This window comes from Canis lupus, chromosome 31 (assembly GCF_048164855.1).
Source record: "Canis lupus baileyi chromosome 31, mCanLup2.hap1, whole genome shotgun sequence".
NCBI lineage: Eukaryota > Metazoa > Chordata > Mammalia > Carnivora > Canidae > Canis > Canis lupus.
Window position 1 is genome coordinate 8,826,231 of NC_132868.1, and position 26,905 is coordinate 8,853,135.

A 26,905-nucleotide genomic window follows, 5' to 3' on the forward strand; every position below is an offset into this window, starting at 1 on the left:
CCAGGACGTTCCAACCTCACCCCGTTCCCAGCACACCGCCCCCAGCCCGCACCGGTCGTTAACAGCCTAAGAACCAGTGCTCGGTGCTGGACAGGCACCCCACAGAAGCACAGACGGTGGCGGTGGGCACTGCCCGTCAGACCCCACGTGTGCTGGCCCTGGCAGGCTAGAAACTTCAGCCAGCACTCAATCTCTACCACAGCTTTCCAGGAAGTGTCTTTTATAAGGAGAACATGTTCAGAAAACTGGAATTTCAAAGTGAAATCTCCCATGTTTACTGAAAACACCTCATGCAGCGTGTTGTCCTGTTTGCAGTCCAAACTTCTGCAGGGGGCCGGTCGCGGGGCATGCTAACCAGAGGCCAGGGGAGTTAGGAGCAAACACAGCAGTTGACCCCACATATATTCTGTAGTGATGGTTTACGTGGTGGAGGCACAGGTTTTCAAACGAATCTTCTGGCTTTGTTATTTCATATCTCTGTTGGCTTCTGTGATGATCTGGATACAGACATGAAGCTTTTTCCATCTTCATATTTGAACTGGCAAAAAGGATACTTTTGATTTGGATTTGTTTGTCTGCTTCTCATGATATCGAGAGTTTTTCTGTGCCACCAGGATGTAGTATTCCGCTGACCTCATTACTTGTAGCTGGTAGAACCACCTACACAGAAAATCCTATAGGCTTAGCTATTTTTTTTTAAACCACTTTATTGAGGTATGGTTGACATATCAAGAGCCGCATGCATGCATTTAATGGGTACAACTGGGTGAGTTGAACACGCGGTGATTTTTGATGAACTTGACGTGGCACAGGTTAGGGCTTTGCAAACAGCCACGTGCTTCCCAGCTCCCACCATCAGCTTGTGGCTCGGCGGCCAGCGCTGGGCAGTGGACTGGGAGCAGAGGTGATGTGTGTCCTTCCCTCTGGGGTGGGGGGGCATCAGGAGCCCATGTGCTGACCCAGCCCCATCCCCTGTCCCTGTGAGCTTAGGGGCCACGTGTTCCCGATGGGGAGGGCAATAGGGTGCAAAGGGGCATCCAGCCACAGCAGACCAGGTGCAGGAAGTATGTGTTCATTGCATCATGCTGGATTTCGGGGGATGCTCTGCTGCAGACAGTAAATCACCATGAGCAAAACTCTTGACAAGTGATTGAAAAACCTTACATGGAACAGTAATGACTCACGAAAAACAAAGATGAGCAAAGAAGAGGTCTTGTCCTATCTGGATGTTAGAGTAGGAGGCCGGTCTTAAAGGCACGTGCACATAGTATTTGTGCAGGAGCAGTCCTATCTAGGGGATTTGTCACAGGATAAAAATGCCTCCCCCCAAATAAATAAATAAATAAAGGTAGCAAAAGAGGGCCAGGTGGGTCAGTAGATGGGGAGGAAGCGGGGTCACCTCACAGAGGGAAAGGAAGGTGGATTTCTACCTGGACAGCACAGAAAGACAATGGGCTAAATTTAAATGCAAACGCATGGTCACAAAGCCAATGGAAGAAAATAGACCATGATGTGATGTAACAGTCTTCACACACAGCTTTGACCAAGAAAAGAGGGAGAAACAACTTCAAAATTAGAGAGCTTTTTCTTTTTCCAATAAAAGATGAGAGAGAGCAAGAGAGAGAAAATGCATATACTAGGAGAAAATATGTACAATGTCTAAAACCCACACAAGAAATTATGTCTGGAAGACAAAGAGAGTTCCTGTAAACTGGCAAGAAAAAAACAGAAAACCCAAAGAAAAGTAGGGGGAAAATATGAACAGGCTATTAAGGGAAAAAATCTGAACAGCTGACAAGTCCAGAGGGTAATGTCCAAATTTACTGGTTATTAGAGAACTAGACTTTAAAACAGAGGTAAGATATTACCTGTTCAGGGCAAGATTCAGGATAGAGGGTTTTCAGGAGGCCCATGAACTGGTCAGGGAAGCGATTGTGGAAGATTCTGGCAATACCTAGAGAAAGTCAGCATGCACAGGCCTGATGCTGGTGAGTCACGCCTGGACATAGCTCCCAGGAAAGTCTGCACTAAGTGTGTTCCTAAGGAGGCTAGTCTAAGGCAGTGAGCTGCAGTATTTATGTGACCACAAGAGCAGAGGACGGCTGGGGTCTCCCCAGACAGCAGAGGATTAAAAGTGGTCGATGATGCTGGGCACAGTGTACATAGCAGCAAGCACAAGTGTGACAGCTACGAGGGAGGGTACACGGATGGCTCATGAAACCACTGAAAACACAACGTGACATGCTTTACCAGGGCCCGAGCAGTTTAAAGAACATTTATGAAAAGCCCAGGGGGAGCTGTGGTGAACCCAATTCTCTCCATCTGGGGCAAAAGGACAGTCACAGAACAAATGAGGTGTAAGGTCATGTATCTGTGTAAATATATTATATATATACAAAAATGTGATTATTTTTCTATCAGGGGTAACAGGTTAGAAAATGTGAAGTAGACAAGCTTGTGGACAATACCAACAAATACCCCATGACCCCGGGGTGGGCAGCCCCTGGTGATGCCCTGACGAACGCTCCTCCCTGGCGTGCATGTCCTCGAGTGATTCCTTCCCTCGAGTGTGCACGGGGCCTGTGACATACGTCTAACCAGCAGAGTATGGCAGGGGTGCTGGGACGTGTCTTCTGTTTGGGGTGCCTTCTCATCCTCTTGCGAGCTGCCACGGGAGCTGCCCCAGGGAGAGGCCTCCAGGAACAGCCGTCAAGGAACCCAACGCTGGTGGCACCATGAGTGACCCTGAAAGCGGAGCTCCCCGTCCAGGCTTTTGGATGGCAAGGCCTCTGCCGCAGTTCTGGCTGCCGCTTGAGGAGAGCCCAGAGCCAGATGCACCCAGCTGTGCCACGCTCGGATTCCCCAACCACAGAAATGGTGGGGCAGGAGGTGCTAGTTGTCTTAAGTCACTAAACTTGGGGATCAGTTGTTAACGGAGCAATAGTCAACTAACACAGAGTGCTCAGAATCAGTGTGACAAAAATGTTCTTAAAATAAGACCAATGACAATCACAAACAGGCAAAGGGGAAAAGCAAAAAATTCAAATGACAAAAAAAGACCATGTGGAAGATCTGCTATGAACTGAATTTCATCTCCCACCTGCCCCAAATCCATCCATTGAAGCCCTCAACTCTGGTGTGACTTGTGGTGATGGGGTCTCCGAGCAGGTGATGAAGGTTTCAGAGGCCACCAGGGTGGGCTCTAATCCAGTAGGACTGGTGTCCTCATAGGCGGAGGAAGAGGCACCAGAGCAGATGCGCGCACAGAGGAAAGGCCACACCCGGACACGGCAAGATGCTGAACATCTGCACGCTGAGGACAGAGGCCTGGAAGACCTTCCAGAATCCCGTCGGCACCTTGACCTTGGACTTCCAGCCCCAGAACCGTGAGAAAGTAACTCTGTTGCTCAAGCCGACCGGGCTGGGCACTGGCTACGGCGGGCGGAGCAGAATAGCACGATGCTCAGTACCTCAAAAAATAAGACGTCAGGTAAGTTTAGGAAGACCTGCTTGCCAGCGAGATGAGGAAGTCCTGTCCCCTTCAGGGTTGGAGAGCTGTGGGGACGCCACTGTGCCCTGCCGTCCCCAGGAGTGTCGCTTGGCATAGCTTTCACGAAGGGCAATGTGACAACGTGCATCTGATCAGTACGTGGAGTGTCTCTGCCCTTTGAGCCAGAAACCCCCTTCTGGGAGCTGCCTTCACCGTAACACAGCACAAGTGAGCAAATGTGCGGGTTGCTCCTGAGGGAAGGACAGCTCAGAGGACAGGAATCCACCCATGTGCTGCTGGTGCTTGGTAGCTGTTTAAACAGTGGCCTTGATCTCGACCAGCTGATGAGAGTGACATCCACAATGCACTAGTGAGAAGAGGGGTGCAGACTTCACACCCAGACAGGGAGCACGATACATGAGAATTGCTACATGGGGGCAACTGTGTGTGTGCAGAAAACCAGTGCTTATCTCTAGCAGGTAGAATCATGGAGCTTTCGGTCTCTACTTTGTAAATTCGGTACTGCATGCATTTTGTACAGTAAGCATGTCTATAATCAGAAAAAAAACTCTGAAGCGCTCAAAAAGTGAGACAGAATAAACATACAGTATTACATGGTTGTGCATTATCACTAAATCTATGCTTTTTCTGGTCCCTTCATGAGATACAGAACCACTCATATTCACAGCAAGAATCCCAAATCATGGGACACCTGGGTGGCTCAGTGGTTGAGTGTCTGCCTTTCACTCAGGGTGTGATCCCGGGGTCCTGGGATCGAGTCCCACATCAGGATCCCTGCATGGAGCCTGCTTCTCCCTCTGCCTGTGTCTTTGCCTCTCTCTGTGTCTCTCATGAATAAATGAGTAAAATCTTTAAAGAAAAAAAAAAAAAGAATCCCAAATCATGATGATCATGATGATGATGATAAAGGCTATAATATCAAACTGGCTCATCACAGGCCCTGACTCGAGTGGACCATCTGGAGATGGAAAAGGCCTGTTTCCAGAACTGTCCTCTGGGAAGGCAGGTCTTCTGAGGGGCCTGTCCAGGTCATTACACCATCCCCCTGTCTCCTAAGTACCTTTGTTTATCTGGACTCAACACTGGTGCGCAGAAGCTGACCTGCAATTCAGCCCCGACCAGGGCAGCTCAGTCATCACCAGCACTCTTCTGACCTCTGATGGCCACTGACCAATGCAGGATCTCGCCTGAGTGTCTATCTATGATGCTGTTGTTTTCACTTTCATTGCAGAAGGGCATCTGATTCCAACTCAGTAAATGCTGTTAAATTGAACTGCATTAGAGCAATCCATTTCCCTAAGAAATCATTATAATCAAGAAGGCAGATCAAAGTTGGCAGAAACAGAAAATCAGTTTCCTTTCCATTTAATTGCTTTGTTTGGTTAAATGCATGTAGTGGAAGAAAAAACCCTACAGACCATTTTAATTATGATCTTGTGGAAGTCAGGGATATCCTCCTGATATTAAAATGTGAACATCTAAGTATATTCTGTTTGAATAAGAAAATTATATAAACACTTTAATATGCCTTTTTGTATTATAAAAAGCCTTAGATTATATATATTAAGGACCCAATCTTTTGACATTCTTGCTGGGCTCTGATATTTGTGAGGTTTATGGAAAAGCCCTCTGCTTATGGACCCTCTGGGATCAGTGGGCCTCCATGGTCGGGCATGGGAAAGATGCTGAGTACCCTGTGCCAGCTTTGAGTCTAGACACACAGAACTAAGGCGCTCGTGACTGAGCAGCTGCAGCGAAGGCTCAGACCATGGTGCTGCCCTCCCTCAATGCTGGTGATGGAGCCAGTCTGCTTGCTCCATAGAGTCCCAAGTTCTGGGAAGACAAGAGAGGAGGGAGTTTTTAAGGGTGGACTGTAGATCCAGAAGAGGAGTCCAGGGAGGCTGGGGGAGAGGGCCATGTCTCCGTGTGTCAATCCTATTAACTCTGCAGGGAGTCCTCCTGTAGGGGGAACCCTGCCTGTTCTGGGGTCTGGCAGCAGGCTAGTGGAGAGATTTGGGCGGAGTTTGATGAATTTCTCTACTTAGAATAAAATAGAAAAGCACACAAAGTGCAAATTGCCTTCCCCTTAAACTCTGATGGACACGGTATATCACCAAAACCAGCCAAATGCTTGTTTCAAACAGTTTGATCAATAAAATTCACAATTAAGAATGGTCTTCTGATGTAACCATAAATTGAATGAGTAAAATTACCATGAAAATGGAACTGAAAGTTTTCAGAAAGCATCCTACATCTAAGTTTGACGAGGACCTCTAAAATGATAAAAGTAACTTTTGATTAAAAAATGCATCACCTTGGATGTTTCAGCATAAAAACCAATTGATTAACACACGTTCTCTCTACTTTCTGCCTTCAGGTGTCTACCACTGTGGAGTTCCAGGATCACAGACTCTCAGGAAGGTGTTTGAAATAACCATCAACCTTCTGGTCCTCCTGGATTATCTGCATCTCCTGCACCATGCCGACCCCTCCACACTCTCTTATTCACCCCATGTTCTCTTTCTCTGCAGCCCCAGGCCAATGCATGTGCTGGGGTGTTCCCTCCCCCAGCCACCTGCTCCCAGGGCTGGGATGACCAGGCTTCCCTGAGGCAGACACAGACCCTGGGGCAAGTGGAATCCAGAAACCCTGAGCCAGAGAGAAGCCACAGGATGGGTGACTACTCCAACCAGGGTGGGTCTGTTGAGACAGTCAGGGCTGGAGAGAGAGCTGAGAAGGAGGGACACACGGGAGGAACAGCATGAGAGCAGGGAAATAGCAACAGAAATGTTTCAATGGAAATAGCCAAACTGTCAAGTGGGGTCAAGCAAATGGTGCGAGCAGGAATGGGGAAACAGGGGAGTGCACAGCGGATGGATGGGGCCCCTGCTCCCCAGCTGGATAAACGTATGGGGGGAAGAAGCCCTGCAGGTGGGAAGGAAAAGGAAAGCATGGAAAAATAAAGACCATCAAGGGGTGCTGGGTGGCACAGTCGGTTAAACATCTGACTCCCGATCTCAGCTCAGGTCTTGATCTCAGGGTCCTGAGTTCAAGCCCCATGCTGGGTTCCATGCTGGGCATGGAGCCTGCTTAAGTTAAAAAAAGATAAAAAAAAAAAAAAAAGGCCATCATGATTATCAGGAAAAAGTAGAAAAGAAAGAAATTCTGGGAAAGCCAAGGAAAAACAAAGCACTTTGGAAAAGTTGGAGCTCACGAGAAGGAATGTGCAGTTGTGGGAGGCCAGGGGAGCCTGGTTATCACAGGCGACACCCCGAGGCAGCAGGGCCCCAGTGCCAGGCCCCAGGCAACCAGGGCAGTGAGACGCCACGTTTGTGGCACAGTTGACATTCACACGTGCTTCAAAAGAAAGGCTGTTTTGGGCTCACTTATGTTCTCAATATTTATATGTTGATGTCCTAACCCCTAGGGCCTCAAGATCTAACTGTATTTGGACACAGAATCTTTCCAGAGGTGAATAACACAAAATGAAGCCATGTGGGCGGGCCGTAGTCCAATATGACAGGTGTCCTTGTAAGAGATCAGGACGCAGACCCGCAGGGAGGGACACCCAGGTGAGGACCAGGGAGAAGGCGGTGTGTCCAAAGAGAGAGACCTCAGGAGAAACCAAACCTGCCCACACCTCATTCTCCCATGTCAGCTTCCAGAACTACGAGAAAATCATCGTTTGTTGTTGAAGGCACCTGTCTGTGGTGCCTTGTGATCCCAGAAGCCTTCAATAATAATAACAGGCTAATACAGGCTCCAACCAGAAAAGTCACAGCTGAATGGAAGGAGGGAAGGGAGAGAGAGGGACAGAACGAATTCACACAGTGGCACAGAAACCTCCGATCAGAACAAGGCCAGGAAGAAATGAAGGAAAAGATGTTTGAGGACAAGTTCTTTAAATCCCATCTGTCAGACAAAACGAACAGCCCCAGGAACAGGACGGATGAGCTGGGCACAGGGAGCAGGGTCCCTCTCGCAGTCCAGATCCTGGCCTCTGTCAGGCATCTGCCTTGTGTGTTTTCTGGCAAGTAGGATGATGACATTTCAAGAGCATATGACTAAAAACAAAAACAATAAAACCAATTCTCGTTTCCTGAAACACCATGACCAGTAAATCTGGTGTTGAGAGAAGAAAAGAAAACTCAAATCATGTGGGATGCACATGGCGCTGGAGGCGAAATTATTTTGGTACTTGGTGTCAACCAGCAAACGCCTTTTGATTGAGTGTCGTTTTGTTGCTAAAAATGTCCACTTTCCCGACACTGCAATTACAGTGCGCTCCACACCCGTAATCTTCCTTTGATGATTCATGATCCTGCGGTACCTGAAGGTCATCACCTCAGTCTTTTCCTACAATAGCTGTGGAGTGACTACCAGCTGCAGGGCTAAGCCATCTCCCTGGGCTCCCTGTGTCTCCTGGGAGCCCCACCAAAACGCTCCTATGGGGACGTGCTCCCCTATGGAGAGGTGCTCTTATGGGGAGCTGCTCCTCCTGTGGGGAGATACTCCCCTGTGGGGATGTGGTGCTCCATTTATGGGAGCAGCTGCCCCATGGACAGCATCCAGTTGTGCAGGCAGGGAGACAGCAGGGATAGCTGGAGGAAGCAGGCATCCAGCAAGCAGGGAGCAGACTTCTCTGGGGTTTGCACAGGGAAGGGAGCTACTCAGCTGGAGCTCAGGCCACGAGGAGAGCAATGGGGAGAGCCAGAGGCTGCATGGAGGATGTGGGTAGAGATGGGCCTGCATAGATCTGTGATTACAAGAGGAGACCTGGCCTTGGGGTGCTAAAGGGGAAGCCAAATTCCTCCTGGGGCAGCTCACTGAGTCTTCCCACGATGCCAAGTGACTCTGGTTCCAGTGTGTGAAGAGGAGGTGCAGAGCTGAAGGGAAAGAGAGGATGGGGGAGTGGAGGGGAGGACAAGGGGGCAGCAGGGAGGACAGAGGAGCAGTGGGAAGGATGGAGAGTGGAAGGGATGATGAGGGACCAGAGAGGAGGATGGAGGAGCAACGGGGAGGGCAGAGGAGCAGCGGGGAGGATGGGGTAGCAGGGAGAATGGGGAGTGATGGGGAGGACAGGGGAGCAGAGGGGAGGATGGGGGAATAGAGAGAAGGACGAGGGAGCAGAGGGGAGGACGGGAGTGGAGGAGAGGATGGGGGAGCCGAGGGGAAGATGGGGGAGTGGAGGAGAGGATGGGGGAGCGGAGGGGAGGATAGAGCAGCAGAGGGGATGATGGGGGAGTAGAGTGGAGGACGAAGGAGCAGAGGGGAGGATAGGAAGCAAAGGGCCAGCTATACCAGGGCCTGAGCAGCAGAGGGTGACAGCTGGTAGTGAGCGGGGAGGTGATAAACACAAAGGCGGATTAGATAAGTGCTCTGCACAGGAGGAAAAAGGGAGTTTGAAGTTGGGGAAAGGATGAGTCAAGATTCCATTTTCCTGAAGCCTGAGGGGGGTGACTGGAAGGACGAGTGGGTGCCATGTCCAGGGGGAGCTGGGGCGGAGACTGTGCTGATTCCCACGTAGGATGTGAGCTGGCTCCCGTGCTCCAGCTGTGGCCTCCTCCCTCTGCACCCAGAGTTGGAACTGTGGGGTCCTGGGTCCTGGGGGCTGGGGAGGTGCTTGGAGAGGCACAGGGGACCCCACAGAGCCGGGAGTGCAGGGTCTCCAGGGGTTCCCAAGCTCCTCTCGTCCTTCAGGGCAGTGGAGGCCAAGGTGGAGAACAGCCAGGTGTGGGGCAGCAATGTGGTGAGTTCTATTTTGCTAATTTCCTGGTTTTCTGTTAGGAAATTAAAGTCTTGCTCCTCTTGAGATATAATCTCAGATCGCCTGATACCTCACCTTGCTCTGAAATTCCAGGGTGAGTACGTGTTAAGAAGAGCCTAAGAAACTAAGGCAGCATCACATGTAGTAAGTGCCTGACTCTGGCCTTGGTCCTCATGGGCCAGGCCGAGGACGACATTATTAATCCATCACAGGGGTGGCTTGTCCTCAGGCACCAGCAGAGGTGGCCCTTCAGAGCTCTCAATGGCTCTCATGGCCCCTGGTGAAAATATCCAGAGCGGCAACAGCCGCACCCAAGTCCAAAAGCATCTACCTTGCAAAGGTCATTGAGGCATTTAAAATCCAAAGTGTGGGGGGGGAGAGGGGGAACCTGAGGCCTGTGTGCATACTCAGTGTCACTGTGCACCCCACCAAAGAGCCCTGGGCAGCGGCGGCCTGTCTGGATCCGCAGCTGTCACGAGGGTGCCCCCGGAGCATCGTGGAGGAGGGCTGGCAGGTGGAGGGCTGACCTCAGTTTTCCCCACGACCTCCACACAACTGCTCCGGTCCAGCTCTACCTGAACAGAGTGGCCAGCAGTGGCCAAGACCCCTCATGTATGTGATAGAGAACTCCACTACTTCTGATGAAGACCAGACAAAGAACATGTGTGCTGGAAAGTTCTACTGTAACGGACTGGAAGCTGTTTCTCATTTCTTTGCCATTGATGGGTAACAACTCACCAGTCTGACCTTGGAATTTTGGGATTCTGTCTGGTTCAGGATTTTAAATCTCTTGCAGAATTTGCTTTAAATGGTAAAGAAATGCCAATGTTATCAGAGCTCAATAAATGTCACTGAAAGCTTTGTTTACTGGTGAGCACATTCACTATGTCTACTTCTCCCAACCCTGCTTAATTATGTGATTCTATAAATTACAAAAACAAAAAACAACCTTAGAATATTCTGGACAAAAACCTTTGGTTTAAACTCATAGCACAAATGCTAAGCTTAAGCCTGGGCTTTAGGAAGTCTTTGGATCAAGGCCCAGCTCCTGGTCCCTTGTGGCTGACAGGGGCCTGAGGCCTATGCAGGATGGGAGGGGGTGGGTAGTGGCCACACCACAAGCCAACAACCTCTTAAGTCGTCACCAAAATGGAGGTATGGAAGGGTGTCCCACCCGAGGTCCCCCTCTCAGCAAACACCACACTCCTCTTCATCCAAGTGGCTCTTCCCTGTCTCCGCAGGCATTCCCAGACCTGCATTCTTTCCCCAGACTTTCTTTGAATTACCCTGTTAGAAGTTTAACATATGGCGCATGTGCATGGTTTGCAAGAAATAGGTTTTGAAGGTTTTATTTATCCAATCTGAGTGATACCTTCTAGAATTTTCTGAAGTATTTTCTAAAATGCTACCTTCTCATAAATATCGTGACTTTGAAGAATCACAGAAAGTTGGGAAATCAGTGAGACTGGCAGGAGATGGAGGACAAGAAGAGTGGGTACACACAGAGCAATATTCACTGGAGCTATGTAGACAAAAATCACATGACAAAGGACAGGACATGGTTGACTGCCAATAACTGGGTGATGTGGAGAGCCTTACTTCTGAAAGGAAAGATGGCTACAGAGAGAGTCTTCCTTCTTGTCACTCAAACAATGCCTGACTCCTGAGACCAGTGAGCATCACTGCATTCTTCCTAGAACCAACACGCTACAGAATCATAGCCTTTCCTGGGTTTAGGGGCTGGAAATGTCAGAAGCATTTCCCTGCTGCAGAGAACCTCACATTACCCTGAACCCTTTGGGGCAACTTCATTTCACAGCACAGAGTGGAAGTTTCCATTGAACCTTGGGGGGCAGCCCCACAGGAAATCTGGATGAGGCCCATTCTGTCCTGAGTGCACGCTACGCCCTGTCGCCAGCTGCTTCTGCCCGGCCCTTCACAGTGGACACCTCCTCTCAAATTGGGAGTCTCTCAATCTTTGACAACTTCCCACTTGATGATGCTACAAAAATGAGACCATATAGAGGGAAGAAGATGTGCCTTGGAATTCTAAGTCCTCAGTTCCTACTCGAGAAGCAGTGGTCTGGCTCCATCACGTTACCAGCGGGAGCTCTAGAAAACAGGCACTTGCCTTGTGCCTCCTGGCTGCCAGCCCATCGTCGTCATCTTCATGCCAGAACCCCTCCCTGTCTGGGACCTCCAGAAAGCCATGCCTGTGGAGGTGCTCTGGAGATGGTAAAGCTAAATGCCAACAATGCCCTGGGATGGGGGTCTGTGTTGCTCCCGCCAGCCCACCCCAGACACTGCCCCCCACCGGCACCTGCTGGGGGAACCCTCACGCCTTTCCCCCTGCACTCATGCCTCTTAGAGATGTCTGCATCCTCCGTCCACCTGCTCCCATGTCCGGGATGGAATCCCTTTCCCGGCTGGGTGCTGACCAAGACCCGGTTCTGAGGTGGCACCACCTGTCCTTTTTCCCAGAGGACTTAAAGATTAAACAGTGTCACCTGCCCTCGTGCAGCTTACAGCCCCGTCAAGGGCAGAACCACGAAGTACTGAGAGACTTGGTGCTGGGTGGTTGGGGCCACGGTGCTTGGACGGAGGTCCTTTAATATTTTTCTTAGGGCGACTGACATGATCTCAGCCAAAAGATTCCATGACAGGAGAGAAAAAGAAATATAAATGTGAAAAATCAGAGTGAGCAACGGTGGGTGGAACTGTTTCCGTTTGCCGGCTATGACACTGAAGACAGTCCCCACTGCAAGTGGTGACTATGGCCACACCCACTGAAGCCCATCCACCAGTTTAGATGTTATAGACTCTGATTTTCACGTACAAGAGAACACCCCTCCTTCGACCGATGTGCGCAGCAGGCTGTGAAACACAGGGCAGAGAATACGCCTCTCATGACCTCAGAGGTTGGGTTTCAGATTTCAGTATGACTCAACTATGGAAAATCATCAGAGTGCAATGGAAACAGCATATAAATCCTGGAGGGTCAGCGAACCGTGTGCCATGTCCTCTCCTTGTGAGAATGTTGCTCCCACCCACCAGTCTTGGGGGTTGCAAGGATCCCGGAGACAGACACCCAGGTGCTCTCCTACCAAATGCAGGAAGACTTACCATAGTTTCGGGGCCCACACTCAGGGCCCTAATTGAGCAATGAGAATGTGAGGCAGGCTCAGGTGTTCACTGTCGATTAGCCTCCAACTGCCACAATGTCATATATCAGCCCCAGGATGCTTCTGAGAAAATGCAACAAGTCCTGCAGGTTGAACATTTCAACTAGATTTCCCTTGAATTCCACTAAAGGAAAGGCCTTTCCTGAAGATGTTTTAGAAAACCCAAAGGATGCCTGACCACAGTGAAATTCTCTTTGCACTGTACAGAGGCACTCCAGCTGACCCGTGGCGACTGCTGGCATCCACAGCGTTTTACAAAATGTTAAAGTTTCGTTTCTGAGCCAGGTCTTCATCTTGAAACAAAATGGTAACCTGAAAGTGTTCCCATCCTTCTCATATTCCATAATGAATATAGCATCTGAACAAGATTTAATGGTTAAGGAATACATTGGGCGTACACTGAAATATGATGAAATAAATATATTAAGTTACAACATTCTCATGTGTAACTTTGTAACTTAGCAGCAGCCTAGAAAATTGAGCTAATTTAAAGATACTGCTAACAAATAGGATTCTTACGAGAGCAAAGTCACAAAGGTGAGCAACAGCTCTCAGATCTGTGCTTGGATAATAAACGGTCCGGTTACGATCAGAAACCAGCATCCTGACGGAGCATGACGACCCCCGGATGGAAAGCCAACAGATGCCATAACAAGAGCCCACAGTGAGCAGCAGCAGCAGGCCATCCTGAGATTTTTGTGACTATCTGTAAGATCATGGGCAAGTGGGAATAATTTGAGCCAACTGGATGTCAATAATGCCCCAAAATGCTAGCAGTTATGAAAGCAGATCCCTGCATGTAGTGGATTTGAATGTGAGTCCAATTCTGGGTCTTTGGTGATACTTCTCTTGTGCGTTTATTTCACTACATATTCTACTTCTTTGAAAGAAGGAACAGCTACTGATCACCTCCTCTGTGTGTGTGGCGCTTGTGTGCATCATTTCCTTTGGGCATCACAATTTACCTGTGAAATGGAGTTACACTTCTCATCTTCAGGTGAGGCACCTGAGGCTGAGTAGGTGGCTACCTGCCCAGCAGCGAAGCAGGCTGGAGAGGAGGTACAGTATGGGAGCCCTGCCCTTGCCTTGATGCCCATGGCTTTATCCCCACTCCACTCAACTGGGTGATGGTAGAATGGACGCATATGTTGGACCTCAATCCCAGTGTTCTGGCCATAAGCTGCATAAGCTTTTAGGGCTTTCCCAAGACAGCCATCAACACTGAAAGCCATGCACTATCTGGAGTTCTTAACCTGGGGCCATCTCCAGCGCTACAGGGGTGCATAAGCTTGGATGGAAAAAAAAATGACTTTGTTTTCACCACCTCCTAATCGCAATCCAGCACGTCATTTAATTATGATTGAAGGTTACAAACCACAGCAGTGCTAGCAATGCCTCGCCTTTGTCACCAACAGAAAACCAGATTTAAAAAAAAGAAAATCACATTACTGTTAGTGTGGATATCTTGAAATGCCATTAGTGTGTGCAATTAGAGGAGTTGTCAGACCTGTCTCTAGATCTCAATATTAAATATGTTAATAAAGACATGCTCTTTAATTTCCTATTTCAGTGCATCACTTTAAAAAATGGGATAAATGTATTTAAATGTAATTGATTTCCTTTGAAATTTTATATTGTGCATTAAAGAAAAATTATGCTGAGGAGGGGTCCACAGGCCTCCCCACATGCCACGGGGCCATGCAGTGCTCGAGGTGGCCTTATCGGAGTCAGAGGTGGCAGGAAGGGATTTGGGGTCTCTGGCTCCTCTCTGAGTGATCTGAGAGAGTAACCAATAAGAGACTACCATCTTTTCCTAGCCATGGAAAGGGAAAGGCCAGGATCTCCCTTTCAATACAATCATTTAAAAAAAAAATCACCCTAATACCATCCAGCAGAGTTCAAACTCACTTTTTATTAGGTTGGTTTTATTTATGAATTATAATAAGTTCCTTTAAGGTCTGTATAAGTTCACTGGTTGATCCTATAGCTGGAGAGACTGTCTCCCACGAGCTAAGACTATGATGTTTCACAGCATCAATCGTACAGGCGATCAAAGAATAGCCGAACAGATATGTAAGGGGTGGGGTCGCGGGGGCCATTCTGGGCGGCTCCTCCGTGCTAGTTTCAGGCTGACAGAGGGCACTTCCCCAGAACCCTATCCCAGTGGGTTCTGCTTCCCCCAGGCAGGACTGCAGGGGGCTCCCAGCCCAGGGGAGTGTAATCTGCCCCTGAGTGCACCGCTAGGGGAAGCTTCCCTGAGAAACGGCTCCCATGCACAAAGTGAGATTAATGAAATTATTATTTTCCTACTTTGATGACTTTTAAAAGTTACATTTTAAAGGGTTGTATATTCAACTAGTTACAATTAATTTAAACTTGTAACAAATTCAATTCCAAGTTTCCTAGCAATACTTCTGCTTTTCCCTGGTTGGGAAGCAGAGTGAAGCAGGGTCTGTCATTATCCTGAAAGACCCCAATACAGGGCAGCCAGGGTGGCTCAGCGGTTTAGCGCCACCTTTGGTCCAGGGCATGATCCTGGAGACCAGGGATCAAGTCCCATGTCAGGCTCCCTGCATGGAGCCTGCTTCTCCCTCTGCCTGTGTCTCTGCCTCTCTCCCTCTCATGAATAAATAAATAAAATCTTAAAATCTTAAAAAAAGAAAAAAGACCTCAATACAGATTAATCTTTGCAGCAATTAATATGTATTTTGTACAATCACATCCAATTCCTGACTGATGTCTCCTGGGAAGCTGAAAATTCACCCTAATTCATATGTGTCAGCAAGGCAAAAATAATTGTTTGAATAATTATATGCACAACATGCCCAAATTTATAAAACAGGAATAGCTCTTCTTTATCATAACCAATATATAATCAATTCTGTAACTCTGTATTCTGATTTTTGGAAATGTCTGATTTTCAAGATCAAAAAACAGAAAGCATCACTTTAATATTTTTCTGGAAATTCTTCCTTTGATTCCCAAGTGAGCTGAGTATGTTTCAGCTTGAAGTGTAATCTAATTCGTTCTAAGATAGTATTTCCTTACCTTTCTCATCAAAGAACTTTTAATGATAATAATAAATCTCAGAACTGCTTGCCAAATATTGTGATGAGAATGAGTATTTATCTTACAGGAATTATTTTTACTGTGGTAATTTCTTCACTCTGAGTTGTTTCACCAATGTAGCAATTATATTCAAAAAAGCATTTCTTTCTCTAGTTTTTCAGAAATTTTAAAATGCCTTTCCCCTTTTGTGTAGAGAAAAAATAAAGCAACAATAATTATCTTTCTCCTGTGGTTCTGAAAGATGTAAAACATTCTTCTAGTTCACACAATATGTACAATGAGCTTATCTGGACCAACTTTGCTGCTAATTCCATAGATTCAATGGCTGTGTTTTCCCTCCCTTCTCTTGGGGATCAATCCTGAGTGTTGTACCAAACCAAGCACAGTATCATTGCAGAGATGTCACTAAGGTGCATAGGGACCTATGAGGAACAACCAGACTGCAGGGGCTCCTTGGCTGGGGTGGCTTCCACTTGCCAACTCACCAGCTCACTGAAACCTGGTAGCTCTGGCACTGACTGACCTGCCTGATGACAACTCAGCTTTGCTTTTCACTAGCCATCTGCCTTGGGCACAGATTCAGCCTGTTTTCTCCTCCATGAAATGGGAATCACAACAGCACTTGACTCACAGGCTGTTGCAAGGATTTAATCAAATGGCCAACAGAAAGCATTTTGCACAGCAGCCCATCCATGGTAAGTGCCGGAAACATATTCACGGTCTTCTACTGCAAACAGGGACACAGCGGAGGGAACGGCGTATCTGCTCTGACAAGCAAGTTGCATGACCAACAATTTATTTGGCACACACGATGTGTCGGGCATCGTGCATTGGGAGGGGCAATACAGACGTAATATGTAAATGCAGTCACAGGATCAGGACAGAAATGAGTGTCTTCCAGAAAATGTGAGGTGGTTCAGAAGAGGGCCTTTTGCAGAGGAGTTGGGACATCAAGGACGGCTGGGCCTCACCCAGTGAATGTTGGGGAGGGGGCCAGCCCATGAGCTAAGGACAGAAAGGACCAGTGAGGGCTGGAGTCGGGGTTCATGGTGCAGGACAGAGCTCTATGGGGGCCACGGCAGGTGCAGGAGGGCCACCATGTGTGGGTAGCACTTGAGGTTTGAGGGGTGTTCCATAAAGGTCATAATGAAGGATGTGAGAGAGTCGGGTCTGTGTCTTGGAGGAGCCAGGAAGGGGACAGAGAGACTGGATGGAGCACTGAGGAGTGCAAGCAGGAGATGACAAGCATCTAAGGAGGCAGGCGAGCAGGTGAAGAAAAGGCAGGTGGGGCAACACGAAGGGAAGAGTCCCAGTTTCTCCAGCTCCCTGACCATGCCCAGGCCCGCTGGTGGGAAAGGGGTGCACCAGGTCACTCCTCTCCTCCCCCACAGCCCCCTGCCCTCCTCTTCCAATCCGTTGCCACCTGTTCCGTCCCAAGTCGGCTTCCTCCCCCAACTTTCTCAATCTGGGGCCCTGGGTCCTCCTACATCACTTACTCCCTCCTGGGCTCCCACCAAAGTGGCTGGCCAGGGAGCTGGCCAGGAGGAGGACCAGGGATGACACACAGAATGGTGAAGGGGCGCCATGGGACACCGAGGTCGACGCGGCTGCAGGGCCCACGGTCACTGTAGACCCTCAGCGCCGGGTGCGGGAAGAAGGGGTGAGTCAGCCAACGGATGCAGGGTGATGAGAGGCAGAATTAGCAAACAAGTAACCCTTGTTTTAGTTTGCTGACTCCCTGGTAGGGAAGCGTGGACGTTACTGGAAACATTTTTGCCATTACAACCACTCCTTTGTGTATTTGGGAAATGCCTGATCTTTTCCCACTTGTGGGCAACAAGACAACATCTAGAAGCACAGACTAGCCTGTGCTGGGGTCCCATCCACCGGTAAGGAGATGGCTCCCTCTGCGAGTATCACGCAGAAGGTTTGAAGACCCTGTGGACCCCAGGAGCCCCGGCTCTCCCAAGTCCCCACTGCACACACAAGCCACTGCCAGTTGTCAAGTCCAGAGACACTCAACGAATGGGCACTTGCCCAAACCCAAACAGCACACAAGGTCTGCCTGCACACCAAAGACAGGTGTGAATGGGTTTCTCATTGCCCCCGCGGATACTTCTTGGTGGCAGGCACTTTATGCACGTCTTACGCACCACTGTGTGCCTAGTAAGTGTCCAGCATATAGTAGGCACTCACCACCCGTGCCATAGGAACTGGGAAATTCCTACTAGCTCTTTCTGCGTAGTCCGAGCACCTGAGCCCTCACAGCTGGGTCTCGTGGGTCAATGAACTCCCTTGAGCACATTTCCTTTTCCAGGGCCCACGCTCCCTCTCCATCCAAGGAGGAAGGACTTGGTTTTCTGATGGCCTCCTCTACAAAAGGAGGGCTTCCAGGGGGATCCGCCAGGGTTGACACAGGACAGCGAGTCCATTGAGGCAGGAGGAGGGGAGGTAAGAAGTCCATTATATCTACAGCCACCTGCAGCTCCTGTTGTGGCTGCTGGTAGTGAAGCATACGTGGAAAAGCCGAGCAACTCCTGGTCCAAGGTGGCTCTGTCAACCCTGGCCACACATCAGAATCACCCAGCAGTTTTTCCAAGCCTCTATACCAAGGGCCTGATCCTAGACCTATGAAGTCTGACTCTCTGAGAGTAGGGCCCTGGCACTAGAATAATGTAAACCCTCCAGGGTGTTTAACTTACCAGGGGTGCTGAGAACCACTGGCACAGAGGAAAGAAGTTACATGTGCCACCCTCCTTCCTTCTCACCTCCCCGTTACTTTATCATCCCAGCAAAGGTCCCCCTTTCCCGAGATCTGAAATGTGGCTCCAAGAACCCGCTATTAGTGGCCACTTTAAAACCAAACCAAACCGGGGATCCCTGGGTGGCTCAGCGGTTTAGCCCCTGCCTTTGGCCCAGGGCGCGATCCTGGAGTCCCGCGTCAGGCTCCTGGCATGGAGCCTGCTTCTCTCTCCTCCTGTGTCTCTGACTCTCTCTCTCTCTCTCTATGTCTATCATAAATAAATCCTTAAAACAACAACAACAACAAAAAAAAAACAACAAAAAAACAAAAACCAGAGTGCCTGGGTCGCTCAGTGGCTGAACGTCTGTCTTTGGCTCAGGGTGTGATCCCGGGGTCCTAGGATGGAGCCCCACATAGGGATACCCCAGGGAGCCTGCTTCTCCCTCTGCCTATGTCTCTGCCTCTCTCTCTCTCATGAATAAATAAAATCTTTAAAAAGAAAAAAAGAAAAGTATTAAAAAAAAAAAACCAAACCAACCATGAAAGCCATTTTGGCGGGTTCCTTAGCGGTCCCCAAAGTGGTTCACACACACCCCTTCTTAGGGAAGAGAAAGGGAAGAACTCTGGACTGTGGGCCTCAAGCTTTAAAACCAACTTTGAATTGTTCTAACTTACTGGCAGTTTCCATGAACAAATGAAACCTTCAAAACTATGCTGTCCCTTAACGTCTTACCTCCCTTCGTATCCATCAGAAAAAGAAACAAAAATGCATTCACAATCCCGTCTCACAAATTCAGATTCTCTAAAGTCCTCAACTCAGGGTAAAGTAAGTCACTACTATTATTAACTGTACCATCAGCCATGGGCGGCGCGCACTCGCCAGGGAGCGAGCCGTGGGAGCCCGCCAACTTGGCATGGGACTATTTTTAGGATACCGAGTCCTGTCTGTGTCCTCCTGGCCGTCCTACTTGATATCAGAACAAGCTATTTTTTCTTCCAACAGTCAAGCACATGGCCACCTCAAGCTGCGGAGTCATCCTGGGTGGGCAATGATCTCTGTCACCTACACTCGGCACAGGACAAAATGACAGAGTGACTCATAAGAACTCCCTGCCAACCCATTCTCCTCGGTGAGCCCGTGGCTTTACTCACCCCTGGTTATCACTGTTTACGAAGTGCTGCATCCCCCAGCACTTCCCTCTACGAGGGCTACCAACTCTAACCCCAGTCGGCCCTCCTGGGCCCTCCTCAGTGTGGTCCTACCTTCACAGGAGTTGGCTCCACTCACGTTCCCTTGCAAACCAGCAGAAGCCTCTAGAGATGCCAGGTTGAATTACAAAATTCTTGTTTGGGCTTGGTTCTGGGCTGCGCTGAAACCCTCCACAATTCCTGGGCTGGCGTCCTCATCGCCAGCGCCTCGGAATGTGACTGTATTTGGAGAGAGGGTCTTTACCGAGGCAATCAAGTTAAACTGATGTTGTTAGGGTGGGTCCTAATCCAATAGGGTTGGTGCTCTTATGAAATTAGGACCTGGACACGCACAGAGGGACGGGCACATGAAGACACGGGAAGAAGACAGCCGTCTCTCTCAGCCACGGAAAGCGGGCGGCCTGGGAACAGATTCGCCCCCACAGCCTCACAGGAACCTGACCCTGCTGACGCCTGATTTCAGACCTTTGCCTTCCAGAACTGTGAGACGGTGCATTTCTGTTGTTCAAGCCATCCAGCAGCCCCAGCAGACTAATACAGGGTTTCAAAGCAGGTGCCTGTTATAATGGCTTGGAAGTCACTACACTTTGGGATTCAAAGGGCTGGTCATCTTCATCACCTTTTCTGTTAAGACCTGAGGAAGTTCTAGTCATAAGTAAAATGCTATTCCTAGGCCTCATCCTTTGGCAGTTTCCTGAAGAAGACTGTATTTGTGTGTATGTGCATGTGTGTGCATGCACCATCCTGAGGGACACTCATGATGCAGAGCGCTTTAAGTCCTAGGGTCGAGCTCAGAGACCCACCGCAGCATCAAACAGTGGATTTGCAGAGCCCATTACTCGTCCCCCACACCCTGACCACAACACGTGTCAGCTTCCCTTATTCAAAGAGCCCAGAAACTAACTCTGGGAGGCAAACATAATTGTCCTGCAATCGCTTACCAGTTTGTAGTTCAAAAACTAACATCTGAAGGTGTGTCAGTCCTGCTGTTCTCATTCTGCTGCTGACGCCTGACTGGGTGCCTGTTCTCTGTGGACACGAATGGTTATCATGTGGGTCACCGGGAGCAGACCACTGCCTGGAGACAGCCAATGGCTTGGGCGGCCCCTGAGGGGTTGGCCCTGCCATTCTGGACAGGCCTCACTACCGTGGCTCGGGTTCTGGAGCTTTGCCACTCGCTGCTAGAATGAGAACAAAAGGTATTGATTTCACCGGACTCTGTGGAGCTACAGTTCCCTCACCTGTACAGAGACCACGGAAACAGTAGCACCAAGTATGGCGAAGCAGCCTCGGTACTTACTTGGCTGGCCTGGGACTCAGCACAGAGCGAGGTGCAGTTAGCAGCAGCATGGTGTGCCTGCTGGCCTGCGCTGTGTGGTTGGCTCCGAGGAAGCGGAGGAGGAGTAAGGAACAGTCTTTCAAGTGCCATCTGGTTCCCTGCCCCTGGCAACGTCTAGCTAATTGAAAGGGGGACACTCAGGAGGTAAAGTGATGTGAAAACAGGACTCTGAGTTAGAGCCCCCTCAGATGACTTTTTGGAACCCTTGTGCTCAAACAGCTGCAACTAGAGAGTCTCTATCCAATCACTCAATGATCACAGGCTCCAAACCCAGTGTGTAAGACAGTGAGCTCCACGGCATCTTCCCGGCAGGCCCCTCGAACACCAGTGCTGGTGAGCCTAGGCTTCCAGAGCCTGTCCTCAGAAATCTCTGCAAACGAGGTCTGTGTGTGGGGCTACCTACTAGGTGCAAGTACTGTGGTCCCACTACAACTGGCTTTACCTTCCAGACCAACATCTTATAGCTTCTGAACGTTGAAAATCCTACCCTGGATTATGGATCCTCTTCTTTCGGTTTGGTCAATGATAAAGGATATAAACAATTGTTTAAAGTTTTAACATTTCACTGGTTCATTTTAAAAGTATGAGAATTTTTCATTCAATTGCAGAAAACCAAAAGAATGACCAAAAATGTCTCCACTGAGTCAAGAGAAGGATTAGTAATAGACAATAAACAGGCATGTCTCTCACTACCTCTACATAGAATACATCTTATGAGCGATGTATGTTAATTTAATTTTAAACAACCACAATCTATAAAGCATCACAGAAGGGATTTGACAGCATGGCCAAACAGCCAGATAAAGTTCTCATGAAATGACCGCATTTATCAAATCAAGTGATGACCCCAAACTTTTTTTTTTGTGCACAAAACCGTTAAACAAATCTTTTGTTAGTATTACCAGTAAAACCTTTAAAAGTATTTTACGATATCTCTGAAGGCATAGAAACAAAATGAACTTAGTATATGCTCAATTCAGAAAGTAAAGCTGAGCAGTTATGCAAGAGGAAAACAAGTCTTAACTTTGTCGCTTAAGAAAAACGAGTCCTAAAAAAAGAAATGCCAACAGATGGAGGAACCGAACTAGATTCTTTCTTTTAAACTAATTATTGGTTTGGTAGCAGTCCCGGTTCTCTTTGAATAGCTAATCAGGTACTTTGATTCCTTTCCCAAAGCCTATTACCTTTAACTATGGAAATAATTTGGTAACTACAATATGTGCACTGAGCAGTCTGCAGGCAGGGTTCATCAAGGGAAAGGCACATAACGCTCAGGTCCCCGAAACACTATTAGAATCTTTCTGTGCACAGGATCTTGAAACATTATGATTTTATTTCTCTTATTCTTACGTTGCATTCTTTAGAGTGTATGTGTATCTCACATCAGTGTCCTTTGGGTGTTGAAGTCAGCACAGAAAATGCAAAGAAATTGAACTGGTGTTTTCATAAGTTGCTGTGTTCTTGCCTTCAGTGCAGATATTTTATACACTAGAATTCAGAACAGATAATACAGTATGCCTGGTGGAGAGCCCGGAGTTCACTTAAGTGAGATTTTAAAAATAATAAAAAGAAATGTTGATAATTACTTTCGATGCTGGAGTCTCTAACTTGCAAACTGTGTGTGAGGCTCTCGATTTCAATTATGAAGGAAAGGAATATATGCCAAAGGACCCGCTTATTTTAAGAGAAGCGCCCAGGTGTCCATGCAGCTATGATGCACAGCATGAGTTTAAACATGGAAACCACTTAAATTTACAAAGATGTATCTCTTTTTAAGAAACTTCCTCATTTCTCACTTGAAATCTTTATTTTTCTGCATCTTTCAAGATGCAGGCTGTGGCCCAAGGGACCTCTAGGATCCCTTCCAAACCTAACATGTCATGATTCTGTGACTCTGAGGCAAAACGATGTTCCTCTGCCCCTGATCCCCAAAGTCATCTCACTGTGGAGAACGAAAGAAGGTAAGCAACTGTTCCAGAGACTTCTGTTTACCAATGATTTAAGAAACAGATAACAAAGGCATTTTGCAGAATATTTTTCCACATGATTTGTAGAAACCCTGATGAAAAATAAACTAAAGTGACACCAACCCCCCATCCCCCGCGCCTACTCCTCTGGCTTCTATTAAATCTCAGGCACCTTACATCAGAGCCAGCACTGAACGGAAAGAATTCGGAATGAACCTCTCATAGCCATCCCTTTCCTAACTCAAGGAATAAGTGGAATCTAAATCCCAGAAACGATGGACTGGCAGGATCGTTACTTGGTAACAACAGACTTGGGTCCAGAATGAAATCCTTCCCCACTGGAGCTAGGAGGCTATCTGAGTGGAATCCCAGGGGCTCCACCTCTAGTGAACTTGGCAGAACAAGCATGATTTGACTGGTGTGAAAGATCCTGCAGTGAAAGGGCCAGAGGCAGGTGACAGGGAACTGATGGCTTCTGATATGCGGCTGCAGAATGATCAAATCGAGATCATGCAGGGTCTTCTAAACAAAACAATGGTTCTCCATACGACTATCCATATAAAACATGATTTTATTAACTGTTTACTATTGATTCAGGACAATATCGACCAACCTGAGCATGAGCAAGAGCACACAGTGTGGAAAGATAAGACCATCATGCCCCTGTCTGCAGCGAGGTGGGAACACATTTCAGAAGATCCATTCATTCTCTGCTCTAGGTTCTCTGGGTTTCTTTCGATAAAGCTGCCATCTGGTGTAATAGGCAAGAGGACTCAGGCATTGAGGTTCCCCCCACCCCTCATCTCGGCACTTAGTTAAAAATCCTTAGCCCTGATAAAGGATTTAACTCCTGGAGGCACCAGGAAGCCCAGGGAAGAAACCGATGTGAGAGAGATCAGGACCAGAGGTGATGGTTCTGCAAGGGAGCAGGTGCCAGGCATTTCCTTGACAGAGTCTGGCCTTGTCACTTAAGGAACCACTCAAACTACACCTCTGCTTCTCCAGTGAAATTTCTCAAGAGCACGGTTTTCACCTTTGCCCTAGATGATGCTCAGAAGGAGCCTGCAAAGCGGAGCCGGAGCCGGGGAGCAGATTCACCAGCAGGCCGAGTGTCTGCAGAGCACCCACCTGAGATGTTGGGGAGAAGACCTTTGTGTGTGTGTGCGTGCGCATGGGCACACGTGTGTGTGTGATAAACTGGCTTGGGCATTCAGATCCTGGGGTACCTGTAAAGTTCCACTGTCGGGAGGCTATGGGGGGCCGAGCTAGGGAGGAGCAGATGAGGGGGACGAGGGGATGGGAGAGGCGAGGGCAGGGGGCTGGGGAGGAGGAAAGGGAGAGAGGGAGCGAGTGATGGAGAGAGAGGGGTGGACGGGCGTGGAGCTGGCCGCAAAGGGCAGAGGGTGGAGGGACGGGGCGCGTGGGAGGACGGAGAGGGTTCCGCGCACACGGAGCGGACGGCGTGTGCGTGGGGGCAGCCAGGAGAGCCGGCCGGAAAGCACAGGGTCGACGGGCCCGGGAGCGCGAGCGCGGAGGCCGACACGGCGGAGCCCGGAGCCCCCGGGGCCGCGGGGGTGGGGGTGGGGAGGCGCCCGCGCGTCGCCCGGTCGCAGGCCCCGCGCCCCTCCCCCGCGCCCACCCGCCCGCCCGCCTTACCTGGCCCTTGACCAGGCTGGCGGCGAACTGGCGCATGACGGCCTCCACGGTGTAGGCGCTGGACCAGCCGCGCGGCGTGAGCAGCTCCATGCAGATGGCGCCGCCGTCCAGCACGTAGCCGTTCTCCAGGCGCGGGCTGAGCACCCGCATGAAGGGCGGCGAGAAGGGGAAGTTGTCGGGGAAGGTGAGGTTGAGCAGGATGAACTCGGTGTTGGTCTCCTTCATGTCCTGCCACAGCACCGAGTCCTTGTCCACCTGGTGCAGCTTCACGTTCCAGTCGAAGAGGCTCTCGTCCACCAGCTCCACGGAGATGAAGCGGTCGCTGAGGCGCGCGATGTCCTGCAGCTCCTTCATGAGCCGCCGGCTGCGCACCTGCGTGCAGTGCTGCTGGCGCGCCGCGGGCACCAGGCTGCCGCCCCCCGCCGCCGCCGCCGCCGCCGCCGCCGCCGCCGCCGGGCCCGGCCCCGCCCTGGCGCCCGCCGCCCGCTCCCGGGAGCCCCCGGCGCCCGCCGCCCCCGCCGCGCCCGCGCCCGGCTGCGGAGGCTTGTCGCGCGGGGCCAGCTCCGCCGCGCGCTTGCCCTTGCCCTTGCCGGGCCCCGGGCTGGCGTCGCCCGCGCCCCCGGGGGGCTGGGGCGGCTGCGGCGGCGGCGGCGGCGGCGGGGGCTGCTTGTGGCCGCCGCTCTTGGCGCCGCCCTTGCCGCGCAGCGACGCGCTCTGCTGGCCGCCGCCGCGGTGGTTGTGGTGGTGCTTGGGGTCCTCGGTGTCCCGGTTGTGCAGGCGGATGAGCCCGATTTTGCGGAGCAGCGTGGCCATCTTAGGCTCGGCGCCGGCGGGGGGCTCCCCTCGGCTCCTGCCCCCGGGGCGCGGGGGGCGCGGGGCGCGCGGGGCGGCGGGGGGCGGGCGAGCGCTCAGCGGGGCGCGGCGCGAGCCACCCCCGGCGCCGGCGGCCGTGGCGCAGCCCCGTGGGCACCTCGCGCGCTCGCCGGCCGCGGTGTCGCCGCTGTCATAGGACGCGGCCGGCTCCGGCTCGGGCTCCGGCCGCCTGGCGCGGGGCGGCGGGCCGTCTCCCGGGCCCCCGGGCGCAGCCCCCGCAGCCGGCTGTCCGCGGTCCTTTGTGCGCGGCCGTGGCCGGGCTGGCCCCGAGTCCGAGCCCGCGCCGGGGGCGCAGAGCCGCCCGCAGCGCCCCGGAGGCAGCGAGGTGGCCGCGGGCTCGCGCCGTGCGCGCCCGCCGGGCCGTGCCGCGCTGGCGGCTACCGCGGGGCCCCAGCCGCTGCCGCTCGCGTCGCCGCCGCTGCGGCTGCTGACATTGCAGAGGCGGCTGCTCCGTCTGAGCCGAGCGCGGCGCGGAGGGGGCGGCCCTGCCGGCCGTGGGGGGGGGGGGGGGCGCGGGGCGGAGCCGCGGGCTTGCCTGCGCCGTGCCGCCCCCGCCGCCCGGCTCCCGCGGCGACACGCCACGGCCGCTGGGGGGAGACAGCGGCGCGCGGCGGACTGGCCGGGCGCGGGGCGCGGGGTGCGGGGCGCGGGGTGCGGGGCGCGGGGCGCGGGGCGCGGGGCCGCCCGCAGCAGCAGCCGGGGGGAGGGGAGGGGCAGGGGGAGGGGCGGCGCGCTGGTGGGCGTGGCGGAGGCTCAGGGTCCTTGGGCGCGAGCCTCTGACCTCGCTTGACCTCGCTAGAACAACCTGGAGGCGAAGGGGTGAAGGCAAAGGGTCGAAAGCAACCTGCTTATCGATTCTCTCGGGCCAGATGGAGCCCAAGGCCCCGCGCCGCGGTCCTGGGCCGGCGGAGGCCCGGGGCTAGGGGCCCGGCGGCGGGGACGCGTTCACCAAGACTGATGGCGCGGTCGGGGCCTGGGGGAGGATGCGGGGAGCGTGCCCGCCGCAGCCCCGCCAGCACAGCTCCCGCGAGTCCCGACTCCGAGGGGTGAACGTTACGCGAGTTCGCGCCCCCCCGGCCGGCCACGCCACAGGGGCCCAGCGTTCGGCAAAGGGGAGGAGGGGACCGCCGAGCGCTGCCTTTCGGGAGAGGTTCCCAAAACTGCCAGGGAAACGCATCCAGCGCCGGCGGGTGCCCGAGGCGCACGGCGGGCCCCTCTGCGCCCCCCTCCCCGCCCGGAGTCCCCGGTCCCCGCGGGGACCTCGGGACCCCCGCGGAAGGGGAGGGGATCCTCCTTCAACCCGGACGCTTCTCTTCCTTCTCCCCCCTTTCTGCCTTAACCCACTGACACTTCTCTTGGGCTGCTGAAATTTCAAGCCCAGAGCTCGCTCGCTGGGTGCTCCAGAAGCCGGAACGACCCGAGCACCGGCGGAGCTCGGAGGCCTGCGGGGGGCGCGCGGCCGCGCTCGTTCCCGGGCGTGCGGCCAAACTGCACGGTGCTGGGAGGCGTGCGAGCTCCTTGAAATATGGGAGAGAGAGATCACCCCGTAAACTTCAAAGGCTGAGCACTGTAAACTTCGCCGCTCTTCC

At 51.5% G+C, this 26,905-nt stretch overlaps 1 protein-coding gene across 1 annotated transcript in view; it reads right to left on the bottom strand.

Moving 5' to 3' along the window:
* UBE2QL1 (ubiquitin conjugating enzyme E2 QL1) overlaps nt 1–25,695 on the bottom strand; it is a 41,357-nt gene extending 15,662 nt beyond the window's left edge. Inside the window, exon 1 of the mRNA XM_072807374.1 lies at nt 24,444–25,695. Coding sequence (XP_072663475.1) covers nt 24,444–25,256 — 813 coding nt within the window. The 5' untranslated portion in view covers nt 25,257–25,695. The remainder of the gene's footprint in view (nt 1–24,443) is intronic.
* Between the last annotated feature and the right edge of the window lie 1,210 nt (nt 25,696–26,905).